Below are 25,288 nucleotides of genomic sequence, written 5' to 3' on the forward strand. Positions count from 1 at the left end.
GCCAAGAAATGCAAGCAATGGACATTAGATGGGGTGGAAATCTGTCCTTTGGTCTAATGAGTCCAAATTTGATTTGTTCCCCTGAAGCATGGAGGAGGAGGTGTGATGGTGTGGGGGTGCTTTGCTGGTGACACTGTCGTGATTATTTAAAATTCAAGGCACCCTTAACCAGCATGGCTACTACAACTTCGCAGCGTACGCCATACCATCTGTTTTGCGCTTAGTTGGGTCATTTGTTTTTCAACAGGACAATGACCCAACACATCTCCAGGCTGTTTAAGGCCTATTTGACCAAGAAGGAAAGTAATGGAGTGCTGCATCAGATGACCTGTCCTTCACAATCACCCGAAGTGCTTAGCATATGTGGGAACTCCTTCAAGACTMTTGGAAAAGCATTCCAGGCGAAGCTGGTTGAGAGAATGCCAAGAGTATGCAAAGCTGTCATCAAGGCAAAGGTTGGCTGCTTTGAAGAATCTAAAATCTACAATATATTTTGATTTGTTTAACACTTTTTTTGTTACTACATGATTCCATGTGTGTTGTTTCATAGTTTTGATGTCTTCACTATTATTCTACAATGTACAAATAAAGAAAAAACATTTTTGTAAGATTTTTGTATAGTACATAGAAAAACTCAGTTTCTGAATCCAGTGTCGTTTTGTGTATCAGTTCATAAACCATGTGCCATGGAATCGGTACATCGGAAATCTCCTCCCAATTTCTTTGCAATCTATATTGCACAGCTGTCAATGTTTTGGTATTTAAATRAAACTGGTACTCAAACGTGCTTTTTCATGACCATTTTCAGATTAAGCCAGCATGAGATCTGTGCCCAATTGTTTGCTCATCAATATAGGTCACATCTGCTATGCCTTTGTACATTACAATGCAGACAGACATGTCAATGAYTCCACACATTTTAGAAGTGTGTGAATAGTTCAAGTACAGTTGGTCTACAGTCTCAACTTGTGCAACATCTCAGCATAATTAATAGTTGCTTCCTCGATCATATGAAGTTAGCAAACATGATAGCTAACATTCTATTAAAACTGGTAAGGCTCACATGAATTTCTGCTTGCAGGGCAAAACTAATTAAACCTCTGCTATCCCACAAATAGTATTTGATCACACGGCACATCACAAAATAAATATAAGAGTTTGCCTCCCACTAAAAATAGACCAACCAGTGAGGCTAGTCTCCCTTGTGTAGCCTAATACAATGTATTTACATTTGTGAATTTCTTGACATGTATGGGAATTGAATGTCAGCAATGTGTTTGACTGTGGAGTTGACAGCAGAGTTGACAGCCCATAACAGGAGTTGCATTCCTCTCGGCCTCATCTCAGCCACTGACCTTCCTGTCTAAGCCTCTGGACGGGTGGTCTTCCCGAGGCTATTTATATAAGATGATCGCCTCCTGATCCTCTTGAAAAAAGATATGATCACATGCTCAAAGATTAAAATGTAATTAGTTGTCTGCCAGTCAAAAAGAATCAACTGGGATTTTTAACTAGGTGGCAAAAGGACAACTGGGTTATTTATTTGACCACATACATTCACCATTCACATTTCTGTGGTTCAAAAGCACCACATTTACTATAAACGTTATTGTAATCTGMCAGCATGATTTAATTTGAAACTGTTCTTCAACAATGTGCGTTATAAAGTGTTTACTATTTATGTTTTGCTCAGTTTACTTAAATCTTGTAAAAAATAATCGSCTCCTTATAACGCATAATCTCTTTTCATTTCTGAAGAAATTGGTTTAAGGTACAGTAGGTTTTGCACTTCACACATTGCTTTTGCACCATGACACGGCTTTTTGTCACTGTAGTGGTTCACCATGTCATTGCAACAATTAGAAAAATATCTCTAGTTCCGGCTCAGAATGTTTCTTCCTKTATTTATTTATGTATTTGTAAAAAGTCACTACATCTTAACAGAAGACATGACACACAACAAATGCTACTAGAAGATACATCTGGGTCTAAAGGAGGTCAACTGTGCAGTGTTTGACATGAGGTTAGGACCTGTTGCATTTTTACAACCGGGGGTCTCACAGGGCTGTTTTAATTCATCCAGTTCACAGAAACTCTCCTCCTGAACTTGAAAATGTGTGGACTGTTACTCGAACTCTTGAATAGATCATGCATTGATGTCAATGGGAGGTTGGTGCAAAAAATATTTTCACTCTCTATACAATCTACACAATCCACGCAACAGGACTAAGTCTATATCAGATATACTCAGTGTTTGTTCACTGTTAGCTCATAAACTCCCTACTTTCTAAGAATATGGCACAGTTCGATTGAGTCTCTGCAGGCCCACTGTTCCCTCCAGCTGATCAGGAGCCAAGGCACTGGCAATAGCCACTGAGAGGGCTTGGCAACCACTAACCACTGAGAGGGCTTGGCAACCACTAAGCACTTGGGGGCCGATTCTGACCCGAGTTAAGAGTGTGTAAATTCCCTTTTTATGAACTTTTCTCTCTATGCGTATTCTGACCTTGAATTTAAGRACGAGATTAAGGTGCTATTCACCSACTATTCGTTRGGGGTYGAGATCTATGAAATGAAGGTGTGGCGGAGACAGATATGCCATATTCTGACATTGACTTAATTCCCTCATAYTTCCACCACCTTTACGTGCGAGGAAACTATGAATAAGGTTGAACGAACCGGACGTTTCCAAGTGGAAAAAGCATCTACTTTATATTTTGCCAATAGAAATAACAGCATTCTCCATGCACTGTAATTTATAAATTGATAAGACCTTAAATTAGTAATCCGTTTGGAGAAGGGGATTGTAAATACACATAGCAATTGTTTTAGCTGATTTTTACATATGATCCCTGGAGACAAATTCAATTTCATTCTGTTTACCTTTCTTTCCTCTCTCATGTCTGTGTAGTTGTTCCTGAGGGTCACTAGCATTAGTGGATCATGTTAGGCTAACATTGTGCAATWATTTGTGAATGCCTATTTGAATCATTGTGGAACTCAGACCACACGTAGCAGGTTACACCTGGAGCGTGGCGAACAGTTCACGATGACTGGACTGGTGTCAAGAGTTCAAGAGGATTAGGGTATATTTATAGTACTATTGTTCAACTCTTATTGTACACAGTATACAGTATTTTGTGTGTAAAGGCTTTCCAAACCAGCTTTTTTTTAATGATTCATACATACTTTCCTAACCCTAAAATTTGCCTAAATGATTTACAAAATCTGCGATTTTTAAATGTATTTACGAGTTGGTGCTGAAACAYAGACTAATATATATTTAGATGGCGTTCTTTCATTGATCCCTATACTCTGAACCCGTTTTCTCAATGTAGAGTCTGTTGACAAAATTCTAATTAAAGGTACACTCTATCTACAGGGACGGCTTAATTAAGATAAATGTACTGAAAACCCTATTAAATTAAAACTCCACAYGAAAATATGCTGGCCAGCAATTGGGAGGGTTTTCAGCAGCAAAATMAAATGTATTCAGGGCGCGCAAGGGAACCACGCCTGCAAAGCACGCTACGCACCCGCATAAGGTAAGTCTAAATACCATCTACTTAGAAGTGCGTAGGAAGGCCCTCATAGGGAAGGCGTACATTTCTTAATTAAGTTGGAATCGGGCCCTTGGCMCCTCAGTCCCACTAAGCCATCTGCAACTGCTATGTGGTTAAGACATGGACATAGGCCACAAGTGTGTGCAGACACACGGCTGTGACATCCAAAGAACAACCAATATTAAATAGTGGGGTATCTTTGCAAATGTTCTAGAATGATTTGCAGTCCCCACTTTTAACAAAGTACACCTTACACTCCAAGAAATAAAGGTTTAGATGTGTTCTTAAAGGTGTACAACCGCTAGTCACTAGGGGGGTACCCTGTAAGGTCATCCTTTGTACCCCAGTTCATACCTCAAATAGTACCTTTCTTAGATAAAGTCCACAGGTACAAAGGCATGCTTTTAGAAAAGGTATAATTTGCCTTTATAGTGAACCACCACAGTGACYAAGCCATTTGTTTCTAATACAGTAATTGACAACATCTTACCTCTACCATAGACCACTTAAACTGGTACKACTCTTCCAATCATGGGTGGCCAAAAAAGATCTAACAGAAAGCCACACCTCCAATTTAATTTCCCTTTGTGCCTTGCCTTTTGGAGTGAATTGTAGAGTTACCTGWATTTGTTAAAGACAGAGACATGGTTGTTGAATTCGTTCATTTTCAGTCCTGTGGTCTTCACCAAGTGAGTTCCTGAGCATATGTTATAACAAAACATTACATATCCCATCAGGCCTTATTTGAGACCTAGTATTACCTTAATACAGTAGCCTGAAACTGATGGTTTACAGGCCACATCAGGCCTGCAAGTGGGGTTGCAAAATTATTTCCCCAAATTCCCAGATTTTCAAGAAATCCTGTTTGAAAGARTTCCTGCTTATTCCCTCCCGTTTCTAGGAATGTTCTAACCGGGAATTCTGGGAAACCTGGGATTTTTTTGTTTGTTGTAAAGGTTAACAATGAGGTAAGGTATGGCAGAGGTTTATGCAAGAGGSCTTTATAGACAAAAAGAGTGCAATGCATTGATCTATGAGACTTCAAAGAGGGCCAGTCTACTTTCTGATACAAAATGAAATGATGTGTYCTGAACCTATCGCTCGTAATAAAGCGCAATGCGCTATGATAAACTGCGTCCAATGGCTTCAATASAGTGACAGCTGCATTCATATYGATGATATCGCCATAGTCAATAACCGGAATGAATGTTGACTGAATTATTCGGTTTCTGCACTTTAACGAAAGACTGTTCCTATTGAATAAGCCTATTTGAATTATTAACTCATCACCATGCTTTTTGAAAGATATACCACATGACCAAAAGTATGTGGACACTGCTCGTCGAACATCTCATTCCAAAATCATGGGCATTAATATGGTGTTGGTACTCCCTTTGCTGCTTTAAAGCCTCCACTCTTCTTTCCACTAGATGTTGGAACATTGCTGCGGGGACTTGCTTCCATTCAACCACAAGAGCTTTAGTGAGGTCTGGCACTGGGTMATTTGGTCTGATATACCACTGCTTTCAGCCAATCAGTATTCAGGGCTCGAACCACCCGGTTTATAAAGTTCGAGCCCTGAATGCTGATTGGCTGACAGCCGGGGTATATCAGACCTAATCGCCCACTGGTATGACAAAACATGACTTTTTACTGACCTTATTACTACGTTGGTAACCATTTTATAATAGCAATAAGGTACCTCAGGGGTTTGTGGTATATAGCCAATATACCACTGCTAAAGGCTGTATCCAGGCACTCCACGTTGCGTTGTGCKTAAGAACAGCCCTTAGKTGTGTTATATTGGCCATATACCACACTCAATCATGCCTTATTGCTTAAAAAATGCACGCTCTAGAATGCCCTTCAAGCCAATCAGAAACGAGTATTCTACAGTGCCGTGGTGTAAACCCCACTATAAACTGGGTGATTTGAGCCCTGAATGCTGATTGGCTCACAGCCGTGGTATATCAGACCGTATACCATGGGTATGACAAAATATTTATTTTTATTCCACTCATCACGTTGGTGATCAGTTATTTTTATTTAAACGTCAATGTAAACTGAGGATTCAATTAAGCAATAAGGCACCTCGGGGGTTTGTGGTATATGGCCAATACACGGCTAAGGGCAGTATCCAGGCACTTTGCGTTGCATCATGCATAAGAACAGCKCTTAGCCGTGATATATTGGCCATAAACCACATTCCCTCAGGACTTATTGCTTAATTTAATCCTCAGTTTTCATCGGCATTTTCAAAAACATGTAAACCATAAGATTAATATGAAACGTCTCATGTACCAACATGCCTTCCCCATCCACAATATTCACATTTATGACCACAACTTTTTAACCAACATAAATGTATGCCAATATGCTCAGCACAAACTCCCTTAAAAGGTGCAGAAGTGTGTAGTGGAACACGTATGTTCTCCTCAGAGATTACTAGTAATAAGAGGGCTAGTATTTATAGATGTGCCTTTCAATGATGTGCCCACTTAATCCTGGTTTACCCTTCTCCATCCCCACACCTGGTCCTCACTCTGCAGCCCTCAATTCAGTCTCTCCTTGGAAGCGACATCATCAGAGGTAAATATATGTTTTAAAGTCATCACTTAGAATTCAGACGACATTGAAATATATGGGGAAGGACATAGGTTGGATCCTGATTGCAGGAAGGAAGTGTTTTTCCTCAGGATACAAATATTATTTTCGTATTTTATTGCTGTTCATTTCTGTGTCTTTGACCTGCAGGTAAAGAGCAAGCATGTCTACAGAGCGGTTTGACTGCCATTACTGCAAGGAGTCCTTGTTGGGAAATAAATATGTCATGAAGGAGGATACTCAGTACTGCACTAAGTGCTATGAGAACTTGTTCTCCAATTGCTGTGAAGTGTGCTCTCTGCCTATTGGGTGCAACTGTAAGGTAAGAATTCTGTACTGACCCCACATAATGCATATTTTCATGTGTATAGAGTATGATACACTGAGTATAGAAAACATTAGGAAAACCGGCTCTTTCTATGAGATASACTGACCAGGTGAATCTAGGTGAAAGATATGATCCCTTATTGATGTCACTTGTTAAATCCACTCCAATCAGTGTAGATGAAGGGCAGGAGACAGATTAACTGACATGCCTAGTTAAATAAAGGTAAAATAAATAAAAAGGAAGGATTTTAAAGCCTTGAGACAATTGAGACATGGATTGTGTATGTGTGCCATTCAAAGGGTGAATGGGCAAGACAACATTTTGAAGTGCTTTTGAACAGGGTATGGTGGTAGGTGCTAGGCGCACCGGTTTGTGTGAAGAACTGCAACGTTGCTGGGTTTTTCACGTTGAACAGTTTTCCATGTGCATCAAGAATGGGGGAGGTGGGGGGTGCAAGMCAATATTCGGAAGGTGTTCCTAATGTTTGGTATACTCAGTGTACATAAGCACGTCAGCTTATGTACACTGTTAGGTTTAAAGGGGCAGTGCAGTAAAAAAATGTGATTTTCTGTTTTTGTAATGATATTTCCACACCATGAGGTCAAAATAACACTGAGTCTAAGAGGTTTTTGAAGAAAATATAATTTCAGCTTGTTTTTGAAGAAAATATAATTTCAGCTAGTTCAGGTGGGATGGAGTTTTTGGCCCAGATCATGTCACAATCTGTTCTGGTTGTTCTGACCAATGACCAATCATCTTTTATTTGCATATGTATCCTCCTACTTTGAAGGGGTAAGGGGGTAGGCTCTCTAGAGCCTAGACGATCCTATCTGCCAATAAGGGCTATGTATGTAAATACGTAAATTTACATTTCTATCAACACAGCCACACGGTCAGACTGAGCGATTCAATAGCAAAAGGAGGCTCATGAAATAAACACACAAATTAAAAACACTGCATTGGGGCTTTAAAGCCTTTCATAAGTGATGGTTTGAACCAGCAAAGTTGTGAAAAACARATTTCCAAGGTTTATATAGACATCTAATTAACTGAACTGCATCACTGTCTTAAAGCCACACTCCTTAAGTGCACATACCTTCAAACAAAGAATGGGCCACRAACAACAATTTGCATCCCATGACATTTTGACATGAATTATTGTTGTTCTCAAAGAATGACTTTCCATGGGAACAAAATGGCTTTAAAAAACARGCTTTTAATTAAGCTATATATAATTTCTTCAGAAATTGGCCAATGACAACAAAAACCAACYATACCAACAACCAAACTTTTTTTTGAGATGATGAGGTAAGACAGTTGATAAGGAAGACAGTAATCTCAGTAAGGTACTATTTATAAATCATAATCTTTCAAATTCTTCAATTGAATCATTTAAATTGCTGTGGCAATAATAACCATAAATCCAATCYATCCATTACATGGTTAACACTGTCTGTATGTTTGTTTGATAGGATCTGTCCTATAAGGATTGCCACTGGCATGAGCAGTGCTTCAAGTGTGCCAAATGCAGCCGCCCTCTGGTAGAAAAGCCCTTTGCAGCTAAGGATGAACAACTTCTCTGCACAGAGTGTTACTCRCATGAGTACTCCTCCAAGTGCTCCACCTGCAAGAAAACCATKATTCCAGGTGCTGTAGGACAACATTGATGATGATATTGATTATTCTAAAATATGTATTTTAGTTCACATTGTTCTTCCCTGAAAAATGCTTGATATGATATAGCAATAACTACCACTACTGCTCAGTCCCTATTGGTGGAGGTGTTCTATTTCTGCAGGCCTACTACTGTATGTGCAGTACAGTGGCGGTCGGTGCCATTGAAGATTAGGAGGGATGATTTTATTTTTTTATGAGCATGGCCTCATTTCTCATTTCTCCCAGTCCCTGCSGCTGAAAAACATCTCCACAGCATGATGCTGCCACCACCATGCTTCACCGTAGGGATGGTGCCAAGTTTCCTCCAGACGTGACGCTTGGCATTCAGGCCAAAGAGTTAAATCTTGGTTTTATCAGACCAGATAATCTTGTTTCTCATGGTCTGAGAGTCGTTAGGTGCCTTTTGGCAAACCAAGTGGGCTGTCGTGCCTTTTACWGAGGAGTGGCTTCTGTCTGGCCACTACCATAKAGGCCTAATTGGTGGAGTGCTACAGAGGAAGGTTTTCCCATCTCCACACAAGAACTAGAGCTCTGTCAGAGTGACCATCGGGTTCTTGGTCACCTCCTTGATTAACCAGTTTGACCGGGCAGCCAGCTCTAGGAAGAGTCTTGGTGGTTCCAAACTTCTTCCATTTAAGAATGATGAAATCAACTTTGTTCTTGGGGGGACCATCAATACCTGCAGTAAGTTTTTGGTACCTTCCCTAGATCTGTGCTTAGACACAATCCTGTCTCGTCGCTCTACTGACAATTCCTTCGACTTCATGGCTTGGTTTTTGCTCTGACATGCACTGCCAACTGTGGACCTTATAGACAGGTGTGTGCCTTTCCAAATCATGTCCAATCAATTGAATTGACCACAGGTGGACTCCAATCAAGTTGTAGAAACATCTGAAGGAATGATCAGTGAAAACAGGATGCACCTGAGCTCAATTTCGAGTATCATAGCAAAGGATCTGAATACTTATGTAAATAAGGTATTTCTGTTCTTGTTCATAATACATTTGCAAAAGTCTGTACAAACCTGTTTTGACTTTGTCATTTTGGGGTATTCTTTTGTAGATTGCTGAGAAAAATGTTTTATGTAATCCATTTTCGAATGAGGCTGTAACGTAACAAAATGTGGAAAAAGTCAAGGGGTCTTAATACTTTCCGAAGGCACTATATTAACATTAGCTCTCTGTGTACATCCAAAGGCCAACCGTGCTGCCTTGTTCTGAGCCAATTGCATTTTTCCAGCATTTTTCCAAGACTCTTCTTTGTGGCACCTGACCACACGACTGAACAGTAGTCCAGGTGCGACAAAACTAGGGCCTGTAGGACCTGCCTTGTTGATAGTGCTGTTAGAAGGTGGAGCAGTGTTTTATTATGGACAGACTTCTCCCCATCTTAGCTACTGTTGTATCAATATTTTTTGACCATGATAGTTTAATATCCAGGGTTACTCAAAATAGTTTAGTCACCTCAACTTGCTCAATTTCCACATTATTTATTACAAGATTTAGTTGAGGTTTAGGAAAGATTTAGGAATGATTTGTCCTGAACACAATGCTTTTAGTTTTTGAAAAATTTTAGGACTAACTTATTCCTTGCCACCCATTCTGAACTAACTGCAGCTCTTTGTTGTGTTGCAATCACTTCAGTCGCTGTAGTAGCTGATGTGTATTGTGTTGAGTCATCAGCATACATAGACACTCTGGCTTTACTCAAAGCCATGGCATGTCGTTAGTAAAGATTGAAAAAAGTAAGTGGCCTAGACAGCTGCCTTGGGAATTCCTGATTCTACCTGAATTATATTGAGAGGGCTTCCATTGAAGAACACCCTCTGTGTTCTGTTAGACATGTAACGCTTTATCCACAATATAGCAGGAGGTGTAAAACCATACACATGTTTTTCCACCAGCAGACTGATCGATAATGTCAAAAACCGCACTGAAGTCTAACAAAAACAGCCCCCACAATCTGTTGATAGCCTTACAGAAATACCATTCATCTCTGTTCAAAACTGTTTTTGAGTAGACTAATTCTAGCTGCATTTAGCTGGCTAGGTAAGTGAAAGTGAAAAAATACAACGAAATATAGGTAGCTCTCTCTCTCTCTACTTCTCCTTCATTTTTTGAAGAAATTAATTTGTTCAAAAGTGTTAAACTATTGTCTTTCTTTCTCTTTGAGTCAACTACTTACGGCACTGCATTGCTAGCTAGCTGTAGCTTTCACTACCAGATTGCTGTGCTTTGATTGATTGGACAACATACAGTATGAGTCAAAAGTTTGGACACAGCTACTCATTTAAGGGTTTTTCTTTTATTTGTACTATTTTCTACATTGTAGAATAATAGTGAAGACATCAAAACTATGAAATAAACACTATGGAATCATGTAGTAACCCAACAAGTGTAAACAAAATATAAATATATTTAGATTTTAGATTTGTCAAAGTAGCCACCCTTTGCCTTATACAACTTTGCACACTCTTGGCATTCTCTCAATCAGCTTCACCTGGAATGCTTCCAACAGTCTTGAAAGAGTTCCCACATATGCTGAGCCCTTGTTGGCTGCTTTTCCTTCTCTCTGCGGTCCAACTCATCCCAAGTCATCTCAATTGGGTTGAGGTCGGGTGATTGTGCAGGCCAGGTCATCTGATGCAGCCCTCCATCACTCTCCTTCTTGTCAAATAGTCCTCACACAGCCTTGTAGGTGTGTTGGGTCACTGTCCTGGTGAAAAACAAATGATAGTCCCACTAAGCGCAAAACCAGATGGGATGGCATTTCGCTGCAGAATGCTGTGGTAGCCATGCTGGTTAAGTGTACTTGAATTCAAAATAAATCACTGACAGTGTCACCAGCAAAGCACTGCCACACCATAACATCCTCCTCCTCCATGCTTACGGTGGCAACACACATGTGGAGAACATCCGTTCACCTACTCTGCGTCTTAAAAATACACGCGCGGTGGAATCAAAAATCTCAAATTGGGACTCATAGACCAAAGGACAGATTTCCACCGGTCTAATGTCCATTGCTCGTATTTCTTGGCCCAAACAAGACTCTTGACTTGACTTGACGTCTTTGAGTTTTATCAGCAATTCAACCATGAAGGTCTGATTCCCACAGTCTCCTGAGAGACAGTTGATGTTGAGAAGTGTCTGTTACTTGAACTCTGTAAAGCACTTATTTTGGCTGCAATTATCACTTTTTTGGTTATTACATGATTCATATGTGTTATTTCATCGTGTTGATGTCTTCACTATTATTCTACAATGTGAGAAATACAAAAACTCTTGAATGAGTAGGTGTTTCCAAACTTTTGACTGGTAATGTATGTCAGTTCATGCTGCAGAGTTCTGATAGGTTGGAGGATGTTCTCTGGAAGTCGTCATAATTACTGTGTAAGTCAGTAATTATGGTTGAGAACCATAAGCCTCCTAGGTTTTGTATTGAAGTTATTATACCCAGAGGAGGATGTAAAATAGCTGTCCTCCGGCTACACCATGGTGCTACCCTACAGAGTGCTATTGAGGCTACTGTAGACCCTTCATTGAAAATCAAGTGTTTTTTATCAGTTATTTGGTGACGTTAATATATTGAATATAGTTTTATCTGAAAATAATATTTTATGAAATTCATTCAGTAGGATGGTCATCTCCTTCCRTTTCRGAGGAGCCTCCACTGGTGCAGTAGGTTTATGTGTCTTGTTTCCATGTGCTGACTAAGCTGTCCTTCGCCTGTGCTAGGTTCCCGCAAAATGGAGTACAAGGGGAACAGCTGGCATGAGACCTGCTTCCTGTGCCACCGCTGCCAGCAGCCAATAGGAACCAAGTCCTTCATCCCCAAAGACAACGGCTACTTCTGRGTGTCCTGTTTTGAGAAGCAATTTGCCTATCAGTGCTGTGCCTGTAAAAAAGTAAGAATCTRACAGTCTCATGGTTTGGACTGTATGTTAAATAGTGACGGTTCTTTTACAGGTTTATATTTACACCATGGCAGAATATGTTAGGATGTAGACATAAGCAGCACTCTAGAAGAATGTGTAATTGCATGTGTCGTGTATGTCAAGACTCAACTCAATRTGTTTTCCAGTAGTTCAGATTTAGAGCTCCAAAATGATATATAATACACTGTGATTGGAGTAAGCATGGTACAGTTATGCTGTTTTAAAAGTTAATAAAAGTGTTATCTCACTTAGAAGACAAGTAGGAGAAAAATGCCCTTGAAAGATTTTGTTCAGTGCTAGAGACCCACACATCAGCATGGTTAACCCCTTCATTATCTCAGCRAATCATGGTTAGCCAGGAAGGARCCTGTGATATGGAATAGGTTAGGTCATTTAGACAGCACACTACCACTACCACACTCCATTCCCCCAGGGTGCTGTAGCACTAGGTCCCCTAAACCTAACGAGTGCAGCAAAATCAGTAGGCTAGTTATTGGTTTTGTAACATGTGGGGGCTCGTCCGGGATAAATGTTAAAGTTGCACTATTCAGAAATCGCTCCYCCATTTCCAGGTTGCTAAAACTCTAATAGTTCACCTAATTTCAGATTATGTGACAATATTATATAGTATAGTARAGAGAATCATTATTCCATCTAAACTGCTGTSKAATATATTTTCCGGGACCAAAAATATTGTTGTTTCAGCTGTTTGAGGCTGGTGTACAAAACCGAAAGTAAAAGACGCAAAACAAAACTGATGAACGGGAAACATAGAAATAGTGCACATAGAACAGATCTACTGCTTCTTAGACATGCTTTCAAGTAGAATGATAGATCTATAACTCAAATTTCTATGTGAATTTTTTCATGTAGCAAAAAACGTTACATATTTCCATTTTAACATTTGGGTGCTCAATTGGGTCAGATTACGTAATGGCGCCAGAGGGGAAGGCTGCRGTTTTACAGGCTCCTAATTAATTGTGCTAATCAACAAACACGGGGGCCCCTCAGGGGTACATGCCTAGTCCCRTCCTGTACTCCCTGTTCACCCACGACTGCGTGGCGAAGCACGACTCCAAAACCATCATTAKATTTGCTGATGACACACCAGCGGTAGGCCTGATCACCGACAACGATGAGACAGCCTATAGGGAGGAGGTCAGWGACCTGGKAGGGTGGTGCCAGCACAACAACCTCTCCCTCAACGTGAGCAAGACAAAGGAGAAGATCTTGGACTGCAMGAAACAGAGGGCCGAACARGCTCCCATTCACATCGACTGGGCTGTAGTAGACCTGGTCGAGAGTTTCAAGTTCCTTGGRGTCCACATCACCAACAAACTATCATGGTCCAAACACACCAAMACAGTCGTGAAGAGGGRARGACAACACCTWTCCCACTCAGGAMACTGAAAAYATMTGTCATTGGTCCACAGATCCTCAAAAAGTTCTACAGCTGCACCATCGAGAGCATCCTGACTGGTTGCATCACCGCCTGCTATGYCAACTGCTCGGCGCTACAGAGGGRGCTACAGAGGGTAGTGTGTACAGCGCAGTATATCACTGGGGCCAATKTTCCTGCCATCTAGGACCTATGTACTATGCAATGTCAGAGAAAGGCCCCAGAAATTGTCAAAGACCCAAGTCATAGACTGTACTCTCTGCTACCGCATGGAGAGCGCGATACCGAGCCTTCAATCCAGGCGTATCACACCGCTTATTGGAGGTCCCATAGGCGGCGCACAATTGTGTCAGCATCATCCGGTTTGGCCGTGTAATAGACCATCATTGTAAATACGAATTGTTCTTTAAATCCTTGCCTATTTAAATAAATGTTACATAAAAAATCGTAGTCCAAAAGGCTCCTTAAAAAAGCTTTCTACCCCTAACCATAAGACTGCTGAAAAATATTAATCAGATGGCCGACACAGACTATTTCACCCCCTCCTATTATTATCATGATATCACTTCACCCCTACCTACATGTACAAATTATCTTGACTAACCTGTACCCCTGCACATTGCTCGGTACCAGTACCCCCTGTATATAGCCTCATTATTGTTATTTATTTGTGTTATTATTGTAATTTTACCTTTAGTAAATTTAGTAAATATTTTCTTAACTCTATTTTCTTAAAAACTGCATTGTTGGTTATTAAGAGGCTTGTAAAGTTAAGCATTTCATCCATGAATTCAGCGCATGTGAGATTTTTGATTGATCTTAGCCAGTCTGGGTGGTTTTAAACTTGGTATGGTTTGGTAGACTCATTTTTATTTGCTAGGTGAGGTTTGCAGTAGCTCCAGCCTGAGTTTCGGTTTGCAGGTTATCAAGATAGAATATGCTTTTTTGGTCAACAGAAATGTTTGGTATGGACTCACCCGCGAAGGTAGTCAAATGTTAGCAGTTGGTAGTTGTTAGCTACTGTAGGGCAGATGAGATGTTTTACTCGTGGGCCAGAACATTTTGTGTTGACTGTTTTACAGGATTAGATGTACCAGTTTGGAGTCTGGAGAACTCTGTGGCAGATGCATTTGCGTTAGCGCTAGGCTAGTGGCTAACTGTGGTTTATAGCTTTGATGAATTTTTTGTGATAGTGCTTGGCTAGTGGCTAACTGTAGCTTTTGTGCATGGTTTTTGCCTGGTTGGAGTGGTTATCTTTGGGGCTTGGAACGTGTGCATGTATTGGTTGGTTAGCAGCGAGCTGTAGTAGTGACTAATTGTGATTTTTGTCAGTCGGTTCAATAGGTTCTGTTTAGCGTATTGATTTTGATTACGGGGTGTTTGAGTCAGAAGGGGTTGGCGCATATATAGAGGATAGTGTTTTTTTTTTTCAAGAGAGGGAACAGTTATGTCAGGTGACAAAAATGCCAGAGGTTGAAATAGAAGAGGAATTGAGCAAGTTAGAGGTGGCAGTGCTGTTACGGGAGATGTAGAGTGCGTGCTTGCCGAGGGTTATGATGGACAGCAGTCAGGAGGAAGAATGTTGGAAATGGCTAAGCTAGAACAGGAGATAGCACTGTTGAAAAAGCAGATGAGTAGGGATGAATAGAGGGGAGAAAGTGTGTGTTACCTGCCAGTCAGTCTTGTTGCTAAACCAGTTTCCTCCAGTGATCAGAGTGGAGCTAGTTTCCACAAGTGATCAGGGTTTGTGTAACCTCAGTGAAAAGTCAGGTGTGTCAAGGGGCCGAGTCTCTCAAGGAGATTTTTGAGGAATCCCCAGTTTGAAGTTACTTATGTTCAGAAGAGTGCTGATGGCAAARCCGACAGGGAAGAGATGATTTGTATGGGGAATTGGAGGAAACATTCTTTGCAAAACTAGACAGTGGTTACCCAGAACTATTTCTCCCTAGAGAGGAAGGTGAGTCTTTTGTGTCTCTAGCTGAGAACTTCTTGGCAGAGATATGTGATGTAGTGTACCCTATGCAGGTTGAGGACAAGGTTGATTCATGTGTCAATTTAGGGGGTACGTTCTTGGCCAAAGTAGGGTAGGTTGTGGTTCCTCAGCKGGCTGATCATGAGGTTGTTTGTGTGTTACTTTAGCTGACACGTTTTTCTCTGAGCTATGGAAGGGAGGAGAGCCWTCTCAGTCAGGTTGTAAGGTTAGTGAGAATTCGCTGGAAGGTTTTGCAGGGTGATGCGGCTGTGTGTTGTGATGAGAATCAGGAGTGTGAAGAATTGAGTTTGGTGGAAAAGTCAGATCCACCAGTGTGCTCACTTRCAGTTGGTTTTTCAMCAAGTTTTCATAKATTTWCTTCACAARACAACAAACATAGGCTCATTCTCTTCAAGACAACCTAGGGTATTTGGTTTGTTTGTATGACATCAAAGCGGTATTTATTATAATCCTCAACGTCTCCTTTTTCAAAATACATCAAGTGCTCTTAATTTAAAAGCATTTCCCTCCCTSAGATAACAAAACATTTTCAAAAGTTGTCCAATTAGCAGGACGGATAGGGCAACTTCTTATCGCGTGTGGTGATCCTGTTCAGAACGGCTGTCAGTCAAAACCCATACAGAGCTATGAAGCGGAGACCCTGACCTCTGACGTAATGTATAGCATGTTACTGTTCCAATTTAGGCCATTTTCAGTGTCCAAATCTGCCATTTTCAACCCGTATACGGGTACGAGTGTAAAGTGTTAAGGAAGTTTATGGAAAAGAAACAGAAAAAAAGTATACAATTTTCGGAAGGAAAATAGATATGGGTGACTATGTGAGGTATTTTCTTTTCTTGTTGGGGAAGGTGTTATGGAATAGGTTAGGTCATTTAGACAGCACACTACAGCTCACTACCACTACCACACTCKATTTCCCCAGGGGGCAGTAGCACCCAGGCCCACGTGCTGTGCTGGCACCAGCTGGCAAGCTGTTATGCTGCTGATTTGGTTGTTGGCCATGAGGCTTTTTGTTWATGTTTGAATCTTTAGTTTGGGCATGCCTTTTTGTAGATTTTCTTTTTGTATATATTTGTTTCCGTCACCATCTGAAAATAACAATCCATTTGGGCTCGCCGACCCAAATGAGTCAAGACAGAGCTGGCCCTGGACCAAGGTCAGYTTGTGGTCTCCTTGGGCACATTTGCATTCAACACTGTCCTCAAACGCTSATTTCTCACATWAATGCACACATCAAATGAGGTTACAGACCATGTACTGTAGCTAGGCCTAAGACCCCTAGAGCTAATGAGTGAAGCAAAATCAGTAGGCTCGTTATTGGTTTCATAACGCCTGAATTTAATGTTTTGTATTCCTATTTACGGATCCCATACAAGTTTGTAATTAGGGCACATGGAAGTTCAGCTGTTCAATAAGGCCTATCATATGATGGTGGTAGGCCTGATTACCGGCGACGATGAGTCAGTGACCTGACCAGCTTCAAGTTCCTCTGTCCAAATCACTAAAGACTTAAAATGGTCCAAACATACACGCACAGTCGTGAAGAAGGCCTCTTCCCCCTCAGGAGGTTGACAAAGGCATGGACCCTCAAACCTTAAAAGGTTCTACTGCTGTGCCATTGAGAGCATATTGATTGGCTGCATCACTGGTTGGTATGGCAATAGCACCGCCCTTGATCACATGGCACTACAGAGGGTTGTGAGGACAGCCCAGTACATTACTGGGGCCGAGCTCCTTGCCATCCAGGACATCTATATCAGGAAGAAGGCCTGGAAAATTGTCAAAGGCCCCAACCACCCAAGCCATAGACTATTTTCTTCGCTGCCACATGGCAAGATGTACCAGTGCATCAAGTCTGACACAAACATGCTTTTGAACAGCTTCTATCCCCAAGCAATATGACTAATAAATTATTAACATAATAGCTACACGGACCGAGTTTACCTTGTATCTTTATTTACCTTTCATTTCAGGATTTGCACTGTCTCTATGCACACTCCAACACACTCAAAAACAATCACGCCATAATTTTCTCACTCACACATAATATGCACATACATTTATACTGACTCTACACACCCACACACCCACTCACAAGCAAGCTGCTACTACTCTGTTTGTCTTATATCCTGTCGCCTAGTCACCTTACCCCTATYCATATCTACCTCCATCACTCCAGTATCCCTGCACATGTAAARATGGTATTGGAACAGACTTTTTAAATATTTCCTGTATATAGTATGCTTACTTAGTTTGTGTATTTCATATTTCTTATTCTTTTCTTTTTTTCCTTTCTAGTAATACATTGTTATTGATTATTGCATTGTTTAACTCTACTTGTGCATGTGACATAACTTGAAACTAGAACTTGTGTCATCCGCCTGTGTGTATATCTCCTTAAGGCCATCACGACCGGTGGGGTGACCTACAACGACAAACCCTGGCACCGTGAGTGTTTCRTGTGCATCGGCTGTAAGAAGCAGCTATCAGGACAGCGTTTCACCTCCAGAGAGAACTACCCCTACTGCCTGGACTGCTTTAGCAACCTCTATGCCAAGAAGTGTGTGGGTTGCACCAAACCCATCACCAGTGAGTCACTCTACGAATATTGTCATTCATTTTCTCACCCTTCAGGCTACGTTTTCCTATTCATATTCTCTATTTATGCCATGCAATCACACATCACCTGTTGGTGTTTGTAACATCATARGTGGGCACTTGTATGTGTGTCTGCAAGTGTTATTCTTCATAGTATACTGTTTTCATACCGTCTGGGCTTTATTTTCTTCGGGCACTAAGGAYGCGGTTAAGAGCATTGGGCCAGTAACRGAATGTTCACTGGTTCGAATCCCTGAGCCGACAAGGTGAAAAATCTGTGGATGTGCCCTTGAGCAAGGCARGTGTGCCCTTAAGACTCACAACAAGCAGGTCTTAGCGGTAACGCTGTTGATAATGTCATGGTATTTGAAACAAACTATTGGTTTCCTTRCTRCATTTGATGAAAAAACAACCATAGWRCAACCTGGCTGGTTTTGCAGCAWTGCACAGGTGCGTATTTTAATCCTGGCCATTAGCCAAGTAGCCTTTGAATTAAGGGGTTTTAAATGTTCTACTGAGATTGCTTTGAAATATGAGTTTTTTGCCCTCATGCTTTTTCATTATTCACAATTCACATACGTGCATACGTAATTTCGCTTGTTCAAGTACGCTATCCATCCCCAATTTCAGTGTCCCTCGTCTGATTACCGACACCCGTTCTGCCAGTCACATTCTMTTAAAGGTCCCAAAAGCACACACATCCCTGGGTCGCTCCTCTTTTCAGTTCGCTGCAGCTAGCGACTGGAACGAGCTYCAAAAAACACTCAAACTAGKCAGTTTTATCTCAATCTCTTCATTCAAAGACTCAGTCATGGACAGTTACTGACAGTTGTGGCTGCTTCGCGCGATGTATTGTTGTCGCTACCTTTTTGCCCTTTTGTGCTGTTGTCTGTGCACAATAATGTTTGTATTTGTATTTTACATGTATTATGGATCCCCCAAGGCAGCAACTAATCTTCCTGGGGTCCAGGAAAGGCAGTTTATAAAATTTTAAAAACATTACAATACATTCAGATTTCACTACACACTGTGTGCCCTCAGGCCCCTACTCCACCACTATCACATATCTACAGTACTAAATCCAAGTGTATGTGTGTGTATAGTGCGTATGTTATCGTGTGTGTGTGCATGTGTCTGTGCCTATTTTTGTGTTMCTTCACACTCCCCTCTATTCCATGTGTTTAAAGAAATATTTTTACAATATAATTTTCCTGCTTGCATCAGTTACTTGATMTGGAATAGAGTTCCATGTAGTCATGGCTCTATGTTTTCARTGTGRGCCTRCCATAGTCTGTTCTGGACTTGGGGACTGTGAAGAGACCTCTTGTGGGTGCCAGTGTCCGAGAGCTCGGTGCATTCAACATGTCAATACCTCTCATAAATARAAGTAGTGATAAGGTCAATCTCTGCTCCACTTTGAGCCAGGAGAGAGTGACATGCATGTTATTAAGATTAGCTTTCCGTGTACATCCAAGGGCTAGCCGTGCTGCCCTGTTCTGAGCCAATTGCAATTTTCCGAAGTGTTTTTTTGTGGCAACTGACCATACGACTGAACAGTAGTCAAGGTGCGACAGAACTAGGGCCTGTAGGACCTGCCTTGTTGATAGTGTTGTTAAGAAGGCAGAGCATCGCTTTATTATGAACAAACTTCTCCCCATCTTAGCTACTACTGTATCAATATGTTTTGACAAATGACAGTTTACAATCTAGGGTTACTCCAAGCAGTTTAGTCATCTCAACTTGCTCTATTTCCACATGATTTATTACAAGATTTAGTTGAGGTTTAGTGAATGTTTTATCCCAAATACAATGCTTTTAGTTTTAGAAATATTTAGGGCTAACTTATTCCTTGCCACCCACTCTGAAACTGACTGCAGCTCTTTGTTKAGTGTTCAGTCGCTGTAGTAGCATCCGTATACATAGACACTCTGGCTTTACTCAAAGTCAGTGGGGGCCTAAACAGTTACCCTGGAAATTCCTGATTCTACCTGGATTATGTTTGAGAGGATTCCATTAAAGAAATGTTCTGTTAGACAAGTAACTTTTTATCCACATTATAGCAGGGGGTGTAAAGTCATAARACAAGTTTTTCCAGCAGCAGATCATGATCAATAATGTCAAAAGCTGCACTGAAGTCTAAGAAGACAACTCCCACAATCTTTTTATCATCAATTTCTCTCAGCTAAMCATCAGTCATTTGTGTAAGTGCTGTGCTTGTTGAATGTCCTTTCCTATAAGCGTGCTGAAAGTCAGTCAATTTGTTTACTGTGAAATAGCATTGTATCTGGTCAAACACATTTTTCCCCCAGGGGTTTTATAAGGGCTGGTACAGGCTGATTGGTCAGCTATTTGAGCCAGTAAGAGGGCTTTACTATTCTTGGGTAGCGGAATGATTTCTTCCTCCAGGCCTGAGGGCACACACTTTCTAGTAGGCTTAAATTTATATAGGAGTGGCAATATCGTCTGCTATTATCTCAGTAATTTCCATCCAGATTGTCAGACACCCCGGTGGCTTGTCATTGTTGACAGACAACAATTATTGTTTTCACCTCTTCCACCTGACTTTACGGAATTCAAAAGTACAATTCTTGTCTTATCAGTTTGGTCTGATATATTTGGATGTGTAAGTGTCAGCGTTTGTTGCTGGCATGTCATCCTTAAGTTTGCTTATCTTGCCTTTGAAAAGTAATTAAAGTAGTTGGCAATATCAGTGGTTTTTGTGTTGAATGAGCCATTTGATTCAATGAATGAGGAGCCGAGTTGGCTTTTTTCCCACAAATTTCATTTAAGGGCCCCAAGCTTTTTTACTATCATTCTTTATATAACTGATCTTTGCTTCATAGTATAGTTTTCTTTTTATTTAGCTTAGTCACATGATTTCTTAATTTTGCAGTAACTTTTTGCCAATCAGTTGGGTGCCAGACTTTTTGTGTCAAGCGCAGCTTCTGTCCAAGCGCAGCTTTCTGGTTGCTCCTCATTACACACCACAGACATCAAATATTCTTTACAAGAGAGGTTTGTACCATGTTGTTTGTTCTGCTGCATGTTGTTGCTACCATGTTGTCATGTTGTGTTGCAATCCATGTTGTGTTGTCTTACAGTCTCTCTTTATGTAGTGATGTGGTGTCTGCCTTGTCATGATGTGTGTTTGTCCTATTTTTTTTTTTAGCCCGCAAGAGCCTTTTGCCTTTTGGTAGGCCGTCATTGATAACTGACTTGCCTAGTAAATAAAGGTCAAATCAAATAAAACCAAAGACACATTTTCCAGTATTTAGAAAACGATGTTGTTTTAAATAACAGATTGCTTGTTTTGGCGTTTTATTTCAAGCCCTCCATATGCTACCCTTTCCCTAGGCTACTAAGGCTGGTTCAACAGAAAGTTGTATTTTTTGTCCTGGCCTTGCAAAATATCCTATCCATAAACATTTTAAATGGTCAATTTGTCAAATCAAATGTGTTTAGCAGATGTTCAAAATCAATATTGTATTTGTCACATACACATGGTTTAGCAGATGTTAATGCGAGTGTTAGTGAACATGCGCTGCTTCTAATTCTGACCATGCAGTAATATCTAACAAGTAATTTAACATTCCGAACAATTACCTTTTTTATATATTTTTTGTATATGTTTTTGGTTAATATTTTTTTACTTTAGTTTGTTTGGTAAATATTTTCTTAACTCTTCCTGAACTGCGCTGTTGGTTAAGGGCTTGTAAATAAGCATTTCACAGTAAGGTCTACACTTGTTTTATTCGGTGCATGTGACCCGTGGCTCGGGTGGTTGTTGTCCTTGATGATCTTTTTGGCCTTCATGTGACATTGGGTGCTGTAGGTGTCCTAGAAGGCAGGTAGTTTGCCCCTGGTGATGCGTTGGGCAGGCCCGCACCACCTCTGGAGAGCCTGCTGTGGCGGCGGTGCAGTTGCCATACCAAGCGGTGATACAGCCCGACAGGATGCTCTCGATTGTGCATCTGTAAAAGTTTGTGGGTTTTAGGTGCCAAGCCAAATTTCTTCAGCCTCCTGAGGTTGAACAGGCGATGTTGTGCCAGAGAGCGAGAGAGAGAGATCGTCAGACTCCTGAGGTTGAACAGGCGATGTTGTGCCTTCACCACACTATCTGTGTGGGTGGACCATTTCAGTTTGTCAGTGATATGTACGCCGAAGAACTTGAAGCTTTTTACCTTCTCCACTGCGGTCCCTTCGATTCAGTGCCTTGAATTGAAAATATACGTCACATTCTAAAAACACACACACATGCCTATCTGCATACTTAATTTTGTTTGTTSAAGCATCCATCGCCAAAGGCAGGTTGACGTTTATTGGGATGAGTCTTGTCCTTGAGGCAGAACTGAGCAATTTCCGCTAAATGGGCTAGCTGCAAATTCAATATTGGCTATATTGTAAAAATGTATGAAAACATTGTGGTTATCATTAGCGTTAAGGTTAGAGTTAGCTTTAAAATAAAATTGCATGACTTTGTAGCTGTGCCAGTTAGTGACCACTCAGCAGAGCTGTCTTCAGAACAAGATTCATGACAAAAAACTTGAACATGCTTTCCAAAGAGCGCCTTTCACCAGGTTACCAAAGACACACTCTTTCAAACATATTACAATTATTCGGTCCTATAATGCAGTATCAACAGTATGCCTAGGCTATATTTTGCTTATTGAGAACGTGCCCCACACATACAATAAAACATATATATTTTAGGAGAAGTGCGATGTATAAAGACATGCAGGCAATTACAACAATGTTGACTGCCAACACTCCAAACATATAGGCTATTGAGGAAACACTGGATGTTTTTTTTTTACTGCTGCTATTACACGTTACTGTAGCCTATACTATTTAATAAACTGTATTATCAATCCATAAAGGACTYGGAAGAGAATATTCCCTGCCCCTAGCCGACTTGGAATTGACGACAACACAGACGGTCAATAAGCTACAAAACTTGAGACAAACGCATGCAGTATTAAGACATGNAAAACTTGAGACAAACGCATGCAGTATTAAGACATGGAACACATTAACACCTTGTTTATTCATCAACCCAGCTCTTTCGCACCGTTGTCAGTTATTTCACTCATAATTACGGCTGTGAAAAAATTACGATAGCACTACAGCCAGCGCTTAGATTTACCATTGCTTTTGGTTTGTTAAAATKGAGCCCTAGGTGTGTTAACATGTGTCTGTGGAAGAATCWCAATTGCATACTCCTCACATCCTCTCCTCCTTATTTACTATTMMACCTTTTATTTAAGTAGGTAAATCAGTTAAGAACAAATTCTTATTTACAATGACGGCCTAGGAACAGTGGGTTWATTGCSTTGTTCAGTGYCAGAACAACAGATTTTTACCTTGTCAGCTCMGGGATTCGATCTAGCAACCTTTCSGTTACTGGSCCAACGCTCTAACCACTAGGCTACCTGCRGRCTTATGACAAGTTAAAGGAGGCGAGGAGAGGARGCGAGGAGTATGCAATTGAGATTCTACCCATATCTGCATCCTTGTGTGACAGGTCTGGCAGGAGCCAAGTACATCTCTTTTGAGGAGCGCCAGTGGCACAGCGAGTGTTTCACCTGTATGCAGTGCTCTGTGTCTCTAGTGGGCCGTGGCTTCCTCACCCAGCGTGACGACATCCTGTGCACCGACTGCGGCAGAGAGAAGTAACCTCACTGGGGAGATCGCAACCTTATGCCCTTTTAACAATCCAGCACAGGTCACACCACACTCGAACCATACTACAGCATATTCTGAAACGCCACAACAAAACCCTACCCAGCGAGAAGTGACCTCAGCAGATGGTCACTATATTGACCTTTATATCGTTCTATTGTTGTTTCAGTGTTGTGACGTTTGTGAGGAGAGGAGSCTTTGATGTGCACCTGTAGCTTCCCCCTTCAAGAGTAGTAATAGAATCTTATGACATGTTAAATGTATGATTTACAGAATAATCTCACTTGTGATAATCTAAATGACAAAGGGATGTACTTGACACCAATTAATTTGTCTGCACATTAGTCTTTGCTGTTTGCATGTTTTATGTTGTCGTCATTATTCAAATCAAAGTAATAGTAGTTTAAATAAGGAGACAATCTAAATTGAGTGGTTCATTTTCTGTTCAAATCTAAATTCAGACCTTGATTTATGAATGCATCTGTGATGTTAAATGATTAGCACTGCTTTGCCTTAATGAATTAAAGTAGTGTGGTGTAATGTGTTTTGTCTGTTGTACTGAACATGTGGAGGGCTGTTTCTGGTATGACCATCTTGAACCAGAGAAATGTGTAGCAATAACGCCATCCAGAGGATGTAACTAATTGTCAGGTCACATACAGTGCTTGCAGGAAAATAGACACTACATACATAGAAATGCATGTACATCAATCAATCAATCAAGTTTATTTTATATAGCCCTTCGTACATCAGCTAATATCTCGAAGTGCTGTACAGAAACCCAGCCTAAAACCCCAAACAGCAAGCAATGCAGGTGTAGAAGCACGGTGGCTAGGAAAAACTCCCTAGAAAGGTCAAAACCTAGGAAGAAACCTAGAGAGGAACCAGGCTATGAGGGGTGGTCAGTCCTCTTCTGGCTGTGCCGGGTGGAGATTATAACAGAACATGGCCGATGTTTCAAAATGTTCATAAATGACAAGCCTGGTCAATAATAAATCAGGAATAAATATCAGTTTGGCTTTTCATAGCGATAATTAAGAGTTGAAAACAGCAGGTCTGGGACAGGTAGGGGTTCCATAACGCAGGCAGAACAGTTGACAACTGGGACAGCAGCAAGGCAGGTGGACTGGGGACAGCAAGGAGTCATCATGCCGCGTAGTCCTGCCGTATGGTCCTAGGGTCAGTTCCTCCGGAGAGAGAAAGAAAGAGAGAAGGAGAGAATTAGAGAGAGCCAAGATGTTCAAAATGTTCATAAATGACAGCATGGTCAAATAATAATCAGGAATAAATGTCAGTTGGCTTTTCATAGCCGATCATTAAGAGTTGAAAACAGCAGGTCTGGGACAGGTAGGGGTTCCATAACTACAGACAGAACAGTTGAAACTGGAACAGCAGCAAGGCCAGGTGGACTGGGACAGCAAGGAGTCATCATGCCCAGTTTGCGCAAAGCACAGCCCCGCACCACTAGAGGGATATCTTCAACCACCAACTTACAATCCTGAGACAAGGCCGA

The 25,288-nt window shown here is 41.0% G+C and overlaps 1 protein-coding gene across 4 annotated transcripts; it reads left to right on the plus strand.

The window, feature by feature from the left end:
* Window positions 1-6,060: 6,060 nt before the first annotated feature.
* Window positions 6,061-24,319, plus strand: fhl5 (four and a half LIM domains 5). Of its 4 annotated transcripts, XM_023995114.2 has the most exons (6): window positions 6,061-6,152; window positions 6,318-6,489; window positions 7,968-8,142; window positions 11,907-12,076; window positions 17,901-18,087; window positions 23,618-24,319. In XM_023995114.2, exons 2-6 carry the CDS (start codon window positions 6,331-6,333, stop codon window positions 23,767-23,769), a joined length of 843 nt encoding a protein of 280 aa, XP_023850882.1. In that variant the 5' UTR covers window positions 6,061-6,152; window positions 6,318-6,330; the 3' UTR covers window positions 23,770-24,319. The 4 variants fall into 4 exon arrangements, with proteins under 4 accessions (XP_023850882.1, XP_023850879.1, XP_023850878.1 ...); XM_023995111.2 differs by lacking the exons at window positions 6,318-6,489; window positions 7,968-8,142 and having other exon boundaries at window positions 6,082-6,152; XM_023995110.2 differs by lacking the exons at window positions 6,061-6,152; window positions 7,968-8,142 and having other exon boundaries at window positions 6,402-6,489.
* Window positions 24,320-25,288: the final 969 nt, after the last annotated feature.

This window comes from Salvelinus sp. IW2-2015, linkage group LG10 (assembly GCF_002910315.2).
Source record: "Salvelinus sp. IW2-2015 linkage group LG10, ASM291031v2, whole genome shotgun sequence".
NCBI classification, from domain to species: Eukaryota; Metazoa; Chordata; class Actinopteri; order Salmoniformes; family Salmonidae; genus Salvelinus; species Salvelinus sp. IW2-2015.